The 12,398-nt window shown below is 48.2% G+C and overlaps 1 protein-coding gene across 6 annotated transcripts in view; it reads right to left on the reverse strand.

Moving 5' to 3' along the window:
- Window positions 1–8,382: 8,382 nt before the first annotated feature.
- Window positions 8,383–12,398, reverse strand: part of LOC126518578 (serine/threonine-protein phosphatase 2B catalytic subunit 2-like) — a 146,105-nt gene continuing 142,089 nt past the window's right edge. For all 6 annotated transcript variants that reach the window (XM_050168359.3, XM_050168358.3, XM_050168357.3 and 3 more), the window contains one exon: window positions 8,383–11,976. In XM_050168359.3, coding sequence (XP_050024316.1) covers window positions 11,810–11,976 — 167 coding nt within the window. In that variant the 3' untranslated portion in view covers window positions 8,383–11,809. The remainder of the gene's footprint in view (window positions 11,977–12,398) is intronic.

Consider the following 12,398-nt stretch of genomic DNA (forward strand, 5'->3'; position numbering starts at 1 on the left):
GTAGTGGAGAACTCCGGAAATTTCGACCACCTGGGGTTCTTTAACGTGCACCTAAATCTAAATACACGGGTGTTTTCGCATTTCGCCCCCATCGATATGCGGCCGCCGTGGCCGGGATTCGATCCCGCGACCTCGTGCTCAGCAGCCCAGCACCATAGCCACTGAGCAACCACGGCGGGTACTTCACGCTTTACCGCCTTTCTTGCTATGTGTTGCACTTAGCTTTTTCTAATGCAAACACCGAAGCTTTCAAAGCACGTACCTACAAGTAAAGACCGCTACACATAGAACCTAAATCCTTAAAATGCCGCAAATTAATTATGACCAATGTTTTAAAAGCAATCAATACCGCACAGACTTAAGGTATGACACGCGTTCGCACGTGTTCAAAGGCGCGGCCACGCTCCCGCTGCCCTAACAACGCAATATTCCTGATACCAATGCACACACACTCAAACCACTAATAGCAAATACTTTTGCCACTTCCAAAATACTATTTAAAGGTTATGAAGCCTAAACGTCCCACATGGTTACGCGTGTTGAAACACGTGGCCCGAAAGGACGATCTGACTATCCTGCAAAACCAAATATGCACGAAACACACGAGCGCACACGAAAAAAAAAAAAAAAGACGAAACTAGCAAATTACTATCCAAAGCTAAATAATCAACAAATCATGATAAAAACGACGTACAGCGCGAAGGACAAGGACTGCGAGAGACGACATACACTGCGCTGACTTTCAACAATATTTTATTCCGTTGTCACGTTATGTGTATATTACAAGAGGGGGCATGCGCAGAAAATGAAAGGCAGTCACAAGGGGTGTTCTAAGAGCAAGTCATTGTACTAAGAACATGGTGACTTGAAAAAAACGAACATTACCACTTCCATCTGTTGAGATACATGACTTCACTAGGTGTCAGCGCGATAGAGGGTGCACTAACGCACACACTACCCAGTTTTCTGATGAAATCAGCTTCGATAATTAACCGCGTGAGCTGTGCCTCGCCAAAACTTCCATATATTCAAAGAGGGGCACGCAGCCGCAGTCCCGGCAATGGATGCTCAAGTGGCCTTGAACAGTGTTATGCGCGTTGTTATGCTGCTCTCTTAAACGATCGTTTAAGCACCTGCCTGTCTGGCCAACATATTTACTGCCGCAGAACAGGGGAGTCTGGTAAATCACATTCGTTGTGCATGTCACAAAACGTTTTCTGTGCCCGACAGAGCAACAACTCTCACGTGATTTAGGCGCATTTACACGTTTACAGAGCCTCGCCAGATTTTCCGGGGCTGAGCAAATGACTGATTCGTGCACGCTGCCCAATCTTCTTTAGCCTTTGCGAGACATCATGCACCCATACGGTAGCACTGCAAACCTGCGTCTCTCAACCGGCTGGTTCCTTGACTTTGGTGCGCACTTGGGCCACATTGCAGAACGCTTACAAGATACGGCGCCCGCATGGCCGCGCCGTAAGCAGCAGCCGCCGGAGAAGATGGCCCCCTCCCTCCCTCGCCTCACCTCCGTACGTCGTGCGCGACAGGAGAGGGCGCGCTTCTGGCCCGCTTTCCTCGCTCGCACATGAGATTGCCAGCTTTTACTGGCACGTGCAGCATACAGCACGCGGCGACGATTTTATCGCCTTGGACTTTATACGGAAACTCACGGCGACGGCAGAAATGCGCCTGGAATGTTCATATAATTGCCATCGCAATAAAACATGTTTTCGTCGCTACCGCGGAGCCCTGTAAAAACACGCCCGTACTCCACAAACATCACTGTAAAACGTCATTGTAAAACTAACAGCCCCCTAAAGTCCCTTGATAATTTGCAAAGTGCCGCCACTGTTGGAAGTCTGCCACCACCGCGCGACATCCTCGCCCCTTGCACGTCCCCCCGCCGGACCCTGTATTGCCCCCGTTTTTCTGCATGGCGATTGGTCTCCTTGCCGTTGCCCTTGGAAACGCGTGGATCTTAGCGTTTTGCTTGTGTTTTTTCTTTTTCGTTGGCTCCATTTTTCTCCTTAGCTCGCGGCTGGCTCGGCGCAGCGAATGCTGCACGCTGTGTTTCTTGCGGTGTTGTGCTCGTGCTTTGCCGTGCTGTAGCGCATACACTCTTAGGCAAAGTTACACCCTTTGGCTTGCCCCTTCTGCCCCACAACAATAATCGTTATCTGCCTTGATGCGTTTCCTTTCTTTAACGCTGCGAGCCCGGTACTTTCCAGTAACGAACGGCACGCGCGTTATCATCAGAGTGTTTTAGTTGAGCGTATTTACGCTCCGCTAAGCAGTTAAGCGGAGCGGAAGCGCGAATGCGCATGCGCCGTCCGCTTAGCCGTAAGCGGGATAGCGGAGCGAGGAACACGGTCCGCTTAGAAGCTGCCTGAGCGGAGCGTGCCGCGCAGCACTTTGGCTAGCGTTGGCGTCCGAACGGATTGGATTGGATGCCGTAAGCAAGCGCGCTGGCTAACACGTGGCGTTCCCCAAGACGGCGCTTTATTTTCCATTGGATAAAATGGACCGGTAACGCATTACAAGCGCACGTCTAGATACCTCATGGAGAAACAAGTTATATATATACATATGTACGTTTTACGGTATAAGAGTGATCATAAAGTGTTTTTATTTTCTTTCATTACCCTGAATTTAGCCAGGGGGCGCTGCAACTACGAAAGGTCCGCTCCGCTACGCTAAACGTGCAACTAAAACGTGAAAATCGCCCGCCCCTCCGCTGTGGCCGCTCGGAGCGGAGCGTACCGTAAAGACGCTCAACTAAAACACTCTATCAGCCTAGAACAGTTTACACCCTTTGGAGTGCCCCTTCTGATAACGCGCGTGCCGTTCGTTACTGGAAAGTTCCGGGCTCGCAGCGTTAAAGAAAGGAAACGCATCAAGGCAGATAACGATTATTGTTGTGTGGCAGAAGGGGCAAGCCAAAGGGTGTAACTTTGCCTAAGAGTGTATAACTGCAGCAGGAAGCCTGAAGATGGTTATGGAGTTCTTAGCAAGGAAAGCATGACGGCTTGCTAAAGAAGCAATGGCTGCACAATACTGGCCAAAAGAACTTTGTTCCGACAAAGAACATTGTTGTTTGCGAGGTAAGGTGCCTTTCTTATTGCTCGCATCAAAGCATCCCCTAATGATTTTTTTTTTTTTTAATTCTTCCGGCCTGCGGCCTGCTGATCAGCGTTTTATTGCGACAATTTGTACGTTGCATAAAAATGGGGGTGTCCTTAGTATCTTGAATATTCTGCTGGGACTCACAACCTCGCACGTCGTCAACTGTTATTAAGTCGAAAATACAGCACAAAGGTTCTGCGTTCCGCTGTGAACAATTATGTGCTAAGATACGGCCTCCCGATCGCCTTTTTTCGTAATTGTTAGGATCCGTTGCCTGTATTAATGAAAATCGAAATAGCGGCTTGTAGAGGAGCTTTCTTTCCAGCTTAATTCGATGCGTGCATCAGTCACTTACATACAATGAATGCAGGACCTGAAAAAATTAATGCCAAATATACCCGTGGCATTGCGCGTGATTAGCGCCAGCTAGTCCACATTGCGTTTTTACTGTGTAAGCATTCTTCAGCATTTACCCCGGCCCGGTCACGCGAACAGTGTAATGCCTTGTGTCTGCACAAAAATGCGCAATTTGCACAGTCAACACATTTAATCGTAATGGTAGTGTAAATGTAGAAGATTTGGAGCTTCATAAATGATATTAAACAATTTAAAAGCCCCTCAAAAATAAATAAAAAGATACGCATACAGATACATAGGGTTCCTTAGGAAATACATAGGAAAGCTTAGAATAGGGGTGGGCCAACTGAAATTGGTTGGTGGATCAGCTTGCAATTCTGAGGTAGCCCAACTGAAATTTTTGGGTGGACCAGCTTGAAATTTGGACTTGGCCGAACTTAAAATTCGGGGTCACCCCAAATTAAGCGTAATTTCTTTTTCACTTGTATTCACATAAGCGTGTTGTTAAATGTTTGTAATGACATAATTCTTGCTCATCCTATTTCTCCTAATCATTCCAATATTAATCGAGCACCATTTCTTTTCACCTTTAATTATGCATCGTAAAGTACGCCATTTTCACTTTACGTATTACGAAGTGTATGTAATGTGGCGGTGCGTACTATCTGCATTTTTTTTTCATAATCCAATTTCTTTGTTCTCTTATAGAAAATTCTTTTGAATTTATTAATTATTTCCCTCGGGGACCTGGAAGACCAACGACAACTCGTCGCCAGGGCCAAGAGGGCAGTCGAAGCCAGAGGGTTCCTGGACTAAGGAGCCTTCCCACCTTAGCGTGATACCCGGCCTCGCTCGGGACACTGTTTCGTATAATGAAAGTTTCTTTCTCTCTCTCTATTAATTATTGTATAAACATTTATATGTAATGTTTTCTGCATACGGTTGATTGCGCGGCTCACTGCCACCATGTAACACGGGGGCTAAGGGCACCTCAAGCTGCCTCACTGCAGCTTTTATCTTAGCCCCCGCCATTGTATTTTTAGCAATGGAAACAAATAAAGAAAGTTCGGGGGTCGGCCAACTTAAATTTGGGGGTTGGCCAACTTAAATTGAGGGATAAGCCAAGTTGAAATCTGGGGGTGGGGCAACAGAAATTCGGGGATATGCTGAGGTGTACTTAGACAGCGCCATCAGAGTTTCTGCATTATTTTTTAGTTCTTGAATTTGCTTTGAATTGTGCTGCCACGCACGCATGAGTGGGTGACGATTATTGGTTTTCTCACGGATACAGGCAATGTGCAGTGGGTGTTCACATGATCGCGCACGCTTGCTCGCACTGAAATTGCGAAACCGTCCTATTAACAGATGGGCTAGTTGGTGAGCCATGATACTTAATTCTGGCACGTTCACATAAAAAGGACATACACAGCCGCTGTACCAACCAACGCCACCACATGGTTAGGCAGCCCTTTCTTCCGAATTGAGAAGCCTAAAGCTGTGGCTTTGCGTGTAGCTGCTGCAATCACGGCGACGGTACGGTATGGGTCCTGACGAGTACGGGCAGGTGGAGAGCCAGACTAACTAGAAATGAATTTGCTTACTAGACGCTGATGGGCTCGTTGGTGTGCGATGATACTGAAGCAGCGCACTTAAATCTGACACGCACACGCTTGGTCCAGAGACTGTGTATGCCCTTTTTATGTATGCGTGTACGCGTCAGATTTAAGTGCGCTGCTTCAACGTCGTCCTATTCAGTTTAGAGACCTCAGTGCAAAAGCTATTTTCACACTGAGAGGACAAACACATGGACGGACGATGCACCTGCGACTAATTCGTTACAAGAAGGCACGCTGAATACCTGCGGTGCATATACGCGCAAAGGCAAAAGATAACAGGCACAGAGGGTTGTCACAAGCAATACTAGATCAGATACACGAAGTAAAGCATATTATGCGGCAGAAAAAATTTCTGGAGTATAGAATTCGTCTCAAAGCTCCTTTTACATCAGTGGCCACTTTCACACGGCTTTAGGAAGAAACCAACCTCCTCATAAACGTTACCTTCAGCATTCTCGATGCTGTTATGCCGATTTTTCAAAATATTCTACACCAGTGGGGCGCGAAGGTGACCCGAAATCATGCGCCTCCATCAAATACTGCGGCCCGTCCGCGGGAGCAAAGGAGAAAGAGCGTGCCGTGCGCAGCGCGAGGAGGAAAGCGCCGCGGGGAGGAGAGCGTTGCTGCTTTCAAATTATCAAGGGGCTTTACAGCCCCCTAAGGTCGCTGAATAAAGCTAAACGGTAGCGACATGCATTCATCTTGCCGCCGCCCATGCTGCGAGGAGGCAGGAGAGGACTGCGTCTACCAATTGGCTGAGCGCCGTCACGTGGTATTTTTCGCGCCATGTTCTCTACTTCTTTTCCACGTCTCGGCACACTCACCACCATGACAGTTGTTTTCCATGGAAAGCCTCGCCGTGCACGGCGAGGCTTTCGCAATGAATTTCGGGTGTTTTAAGTTTCGTGGCTAACCGCGTCATTGAAAAACTGTTTGTTTTATGTTAGGTATTAATTTTGGGAGTGCTGGAGGTACAAACGTGTACGCGCGGAGCTTTTTCATTTGTTGACGGGGTACGGAGCTCAGGCATGGGTAAGCTTATGCACGGGTGCTATTCTCAGTGCTCGTTCAGACGCGTTTTCCTGATCGCGCTATCGTCAACAGGTGTATGAAGCTATGGAGTGCGTAGGCTGTTCTGTCATATATCCTGCTAGAAACGTAAAGTGTTATTTTTGTAGAATTGAAAGTGCGTAGCTTTGTTAGTCCATGCTTTCGTTAGGGGCTGCAAATATATTTTGCGAGGACAAGCTGTTCACTACCAGTGCAAATGATTTTGACTATTGCGAGTAGGCTTTCTCCACTTCGCCGCCTCGGCAGGAGGAACTGGTGCACGAGTTTGTTGGTTCATACTGACTTGGAACTGCGCAAAGGGGGAAAGTGCTCATTGATGGAAACCATTTTTATGTGTAACTTTCGTCCGTGCATACGCTCTGTGTATGAACCTGTACTTCACAAATGAAGTACAGGGTCCACTGTGATGTACGCGCTTGAGAGAAAACGGCACCAGTTTGTCATAAAAACGTAGGACCAATTTCACTGCTAAAGAGATGCCAGCGTGATGACGAAACGACGAGAATAGCCGAGATGCTCCGCGTTATTCAGGCGAATATGTCACGCGCCTTTCGCTCGGTCATCATGGTACTAAGATGATTAAATTATGAAGCTCCACAAGCTGGACACCTGGCAGTCGATTGGGTATGCGCAAGTACGCACTTCGAGCTGCGCAAACGCATCCGAGTTGAATCGCGGCAGCTGCAGTGCTGCACACACGAAAGCACATCGTCTTTAGGCGTGCACCGGCGAAAGCTTCATCGCAGCCCTTTCACGCCGGGCGTCTTTACAAAGCCAAAGATTCTGATCAATGCAATAACTGGCGAAGGGGGTTGATATGTGCAAGCCGCGGCAGCGTTTTTGCCTACGAATCCAATGCATGACTGTGGACGACATAACAAGGCTCTGGTATGTATACCATCGTGTACATCATGTAGTACATTACGTATGCGTTATCAGAGAATTCCGATTTTGTGCTAGTACTCGACACTAAAAGGGATTTGTCCACCAGACTAGCCTCAAAAACCTTCCAACTGGAAGCAGGCAGCCAACCCGTAGCCACAAAAGCGCGCTGTTACGCGCCGAAAAAGCACGAGGAACATCTTCTGCCAGTTTCACAGCACTCCACCATCGCTCCTAGCACATCACATAATAATCAAGCCTTAAATACGGTAAACATTTATGCGCAAACATCCAATTTTTAATGTCTCACCTCGTGCAACTCTGGCCGGCTTCCCAGCGAACGACCAAACTGCGAGCTACGAGAAGGCCAGGAGGAGGCCGGGCGAGGAGGAATGCCGCTACCTTTTAGTTATTCAGGGACAGTCCCCCACGAGGCGCGCGCAATGCTATCGGCGATTATCGCCCGCCTCACAGCCTGCCGAGTTGGACGGTCATGTGCATTTCGCGAGAGCGCGACAACGCAGCCTCGAACGAGCGCTCTCCACCACTGGTGCACTCTTAGACAAATGTACACCCTTTGGTGTGTATATTGGCCACACAACGATAATCATCTGTCTTGCTTGCGTTTTCTTTCTTGAAAACGCTGCGCTCGCTACTTTCCCGCCGAGAATGCTCAGTCATGCTAACGCGCATGCCGTTCGTGACTTGGAAGTACCGGGCTCGCAGCATTACAGGAAATGCGGACAAGACAGATGACGATTATCGTGTGGCAAGATACGACCAAAGGGTACAATTTTGTTTAAGAGTGCCGGAGGAAAACGGTCTTGCGTTACCAAGAACGTTAGGCTCAGTGCCTTCATTTGTTTCTTAGGCAAGACGTCAAGTGTGCGTCACATTACAAAAGCAAAACGGGACCCATCAGCGCCACTTCAAACGTCGCGCCTACGTCACGCATCGAAGATAATGGCGGAATGTCCAGGATAGAGCACCAAATCGACTGGGCTTTCCTCCGTGCAGGATCAGTGTGCGATGCATTCCACTTGGAAAACCACAGCGAGCCCTCGAAAATTTAGCACTTGCATAATTCTTGAGCTCGACCAAAGGCTCCCAACCGAATGTGTTCCAATGAATTCAGAGCAATATGACTGCCCTGCTTACATTTGCTTTCATAACTGCCCCCAAAAGTCAGCCCTAAAGGCAACCAACACGAGAGAAGCTCGCGTTCTTCTCTTGCATGCTCTCTCTTCTAGCACACATAAGATGATAATGATATGTGGTGTTTAATGGCGCAAGGGCCAGGTGTAGCACACATAAGAGGAAGAACCAATTGCTGTGAAGTTCATAATTCATTTTTATTCAACATAAACCAGTCATTATTTTTTTTACAACAGATACAATTTTCTTGTGTGTGTGTGTGTACAACTATTGCACAACAGATGGGTTATTACACGCCCACATAAGCGTGCCTCTGTCTTCCGCGCTGCCGAAAACAATGAGGCCGTCACTCCTGAGGGAATTCGATAAGACAGTTCGCCAGAGAGCGAGAGAGCTTTTGGAAATATCAAGAAGAGAGATTTTTGTTTAAACATGAATGTGCGTATTTCTCAAAACGCGCAGAGCAGAACATTTTCTCCCCCCCTGTCAGCAAGAAAGTCCCCAAATCCATGCCACACCCCTCCACTAGACACCCAGGCTAAGGTGCGGCCACTGCAGCCTAGCTTGCAGACAGCCGGGGAACACAGCTGGTCATGCTGTAGCCCGTGCAAGGACATGCACACCGAGTGCCTCACTGCCACAGTAGCATTACGAGATGCACCAGACTTTGCCTACTTTTACATTACATAAAGTTTGAGCGAAAACTCTTGCGTGTGGCGTGCGAGGGACTCTGCCACCGTTTCATTAAACAAAATATTGAAAACACTTGCAACCATTCAATTAGGCCCGTGCAGGCAGGAGTGTGCATATGGCCTTGAGCAAGTCCAATGTAGCATGATTAAAGCAAAACCCCAGTCACCCACACAAAACACAGCGAATCCTGACTCGTGAGACTACCCCACTTGAATTGTGGTGCGACAACTTACTTGGCCATTTGCCAATACCAAGGTAAACAGCAAGTCACTGCAAGATGGTCGAAAAGGCAGAAGCCAGTGCACAGCCCCCATGCCTAAACAATTACACAGAACCTTCAAACATGATGTTCGTTCCCCTGCATTGGAAACTAGCAGATGCGTAATGTTCTCACGTTAGACAAACAGAGGTGGAGCACAAGTGCCTAACTGGCATTGTGTGCTACTTTTCCAGTCCTTGTCCAGTTTTAGACTTTACGGAGCCACAAGACCATAAACCATTACAGAAAGACTAGATCAGGCACGGCAGCACAAGAAATGCTGCCTGCCAGAAAACATTATCTTGCGCTTCCCACAACCATCGAAACAGACAAGCCTTGACAATATTCACTGGGCAAGAGTTCAGCATGGAGTATGGCTACACATTTAGACCTTACATTAATGCGCAGAAGCAGTTATTTCCATGAAAACCACTTCACTAAAAAAAAAAAAGAATCAGCTGCAACAGGGTCCCACCTTGAACTTTCATCTGGCTGAGCACCACCCAGACAGTACTTGGGCAGGTGCTGTCTGCGTGCTGTCACCTGTATGATCTCCCCACACACATTTCTTGGTTCTCAAGTTTACCTATTTGACAAGATACAACTCAATGCCGACATGTTCTGATTCGGAACAGTCCCAGACAGACCACCAGCTGGAACATGGATGAGTGGCGTTGCACAAGTTCCCTCCTCAACACACACACATTGCTTGGCTGGTTTGGCAGCAGGTGGCCTCCCACAACAGCATCAGTGGAGGGGAGAGGCAGGGGAGGCTGAAGTAGATAAATGGCGCAACGTACCAGGGAAAAGTTCCACGCCATTTCATGTTGGCCCTCCGGTGTGTACGAAGGACAGCAAGAAGAGAGACAGGTTAGCAACAGTGGACAAAATATAAGGAAGAGGACCAAACAATAAGCCGCATCATGAAACGGAAACAGGCGACTTCTCAGAGCAGGGAGAAGGAAGACAAAGGGAGAGGAAGAAAATTAAAAGAGAAGCATTTGCACGTGCAGTATGTATAATATGTATATGAATATTATATGTATTATATATATATATTAGTTCTTCTTTCACAAATTGCCACCAGCCATCGGGAATGGACGCGCATCAGAAATCAAAAACAGTTCTCCAGGTGGTGGAGCCTTTCTGTATATACATACATATACACATATTCATATATATACACATCAATATATATATATATATATTTATATATGTATATATACATATATATAGACACATATACAGGGCATGAAAGAAAAGGGGGAAAAAGGGCATGGCCAAGATGCAAGAACAAGGAAGAAAACAATTGAGTAGAGCAAGAGACATTGCACGGCAATTTCCCGATGTGAAAATTGCATCGCAGCCCAAGTGACCCCTGTGTCAGGCCTGTTTTTTTTTTTTTTTTTTCCCCTCTTATGTACACTCGTGTATGTATAGAGTTACCCTTGGGTCTCGCCAGGTGCGTGCACCCATCTCCCCACAACCCCATCAATGACTGCCGCGCTTCGCTGCACACGGTGCACGCACGGCTGGCCCATAGACATGCCCCAACCTGGCTTGCAAACCTACCATCCCTTCCTCAGTGGCAGCAGTCAATACAGCTGCTGACAGCATTGGTGCATGGAAGGGGGGGCACGCATGCGCAATATAGCGAGAGCTGCTCCCCTCCAACGACATTGCCCCACAGGAACGAGCGAGCCCTCCCCCCCCCCCCCTTCTTCATACAGTATCCCCTCCCCTCACAATTGGCGGTGGCATTCTGTATCGTCTTCCACTGAACACACACACACACACGCACGATTTGCAAGAAGTTGAACACGAGGGCAGCCACAGCAAGGAGGAAGGGAACGGGAAGCAGCGGCAGAACAGGCCCGTTGCTGTACACAGAAAGAAAAAAAAAAAAAAAGAGGAACAAACCTATGTGTGTGTATATATGTAAAAAAATATGACACAAATGGGGCGGTGCAGTGCAGCAGCACAGTGTTTCGGCATCCCGTATGCGTGCGCGCGCTGCCCGTGTGACGCTGCTTGACCGGGCACAAAATACACTAGCTGAAAAGGTGACCAGAACAACAGCAACAACAAAGGGCAAACAGTGAAGAGCCCCCACGGCCAGACACACACACACATCAGTGCTTTGCGGAGCATCGTGAGGGCACTCTGAACCTGCGCTCCCAAAAAGGCAAAAGAAACAGCACAAAAGAATAAAGTCCACAACTGCTCACTATCACTCACCAACTTATAATAACTTAGCAGGAAATGAAAATCGCACAACAGTGGGCACAGAAAAGCAGAGTGACGCAAAATAAAAAAAAAAACCATGGTGCACTGCACACTGAGAAAAGACGCAGGGGGTGTGCACACGTCAAAAGAGAAAAAGAACGGCAGGAGTGGCAAGCTGCCCACCGGGAGAAAGAGAGAAAGCCGCGTGGCAAGCAGTCTCCTCGTCGCACATGCAGCACACACTCTGCGCCGTGGCATCGTCAGTGCACAACAAGGGATGATGAGATGGGAAGTGGGAAGAGCAGTCGAGAGCGAGGCACTTAACAAGGAAGGAGGAAACCGAGGATGACGAGAGAGGAACTGGGCCGACGGCAGGAGGAGGAGGGGAGGAGGAAAGGAGAGCAGTGGGAGGGGGGCGAGACCCCCTTCAGGAGCCAGCCGAGTTGCTGCCACCATGCTCCTCCTGCGGTGATGAGGGCCCCCCGTGCGGCAGCGGCGCATCCTTGCGGGGTGGCATACGCTCGTTGATCTTGTCCAGACCCTTGGCCTCCTCGAAGCTGGTGATCTTGTGGTGCGGTGAGAAGCCTGCCAGTGCTGTGGGCCAAGAGGATCGACGTTAGGCCAAAGCTCTCATTTATGGAACAAATGCTCAAACACAGGAACTCCACCACTGTTTGCGTGCCACATGTTGACATCCTGACATTTTTACTGACTGCACCAAAATTCACTGCAGTCACATTTCATTGCCTTTTTCTCGCAAGTGTATACCTCCCTTTATGTTCCATGAATCTTCAAAAGAATGCAAAATTCAAATAAATGAATTTAACTGAATTCTGGGGTTTTACGTGACACAGCCAAGATTTCATTATGAGGCACGCCGTAGTTGGGGACTCTGGATTAGTTTTGACCACCAGAGGATCTTTAATGTGCTCTCAATGCACAGGAAACGGGTGCTTTTGCATTTTGCCCCCACTGAAATGCAGTCGCTGCGGCTAGGATTTGATCCCGTGACCTTG

The sequence above is a fragment of the Dermacentor andersoni genome, chromosome 1, assembly GCF_023375885.2.
Source record: "Dermacentor andersoni chromosome 1, qqDerAnde1_hic_scaffold, whole genome shotgun sequence".
Taxonomy (NCBI): domain Eukaryota; kingdom Metazoa; phylum Arthropoda; class Arachnida; order Ixodida; family Ixodidae; genus Dermacentor; species Dermacentor andersoni.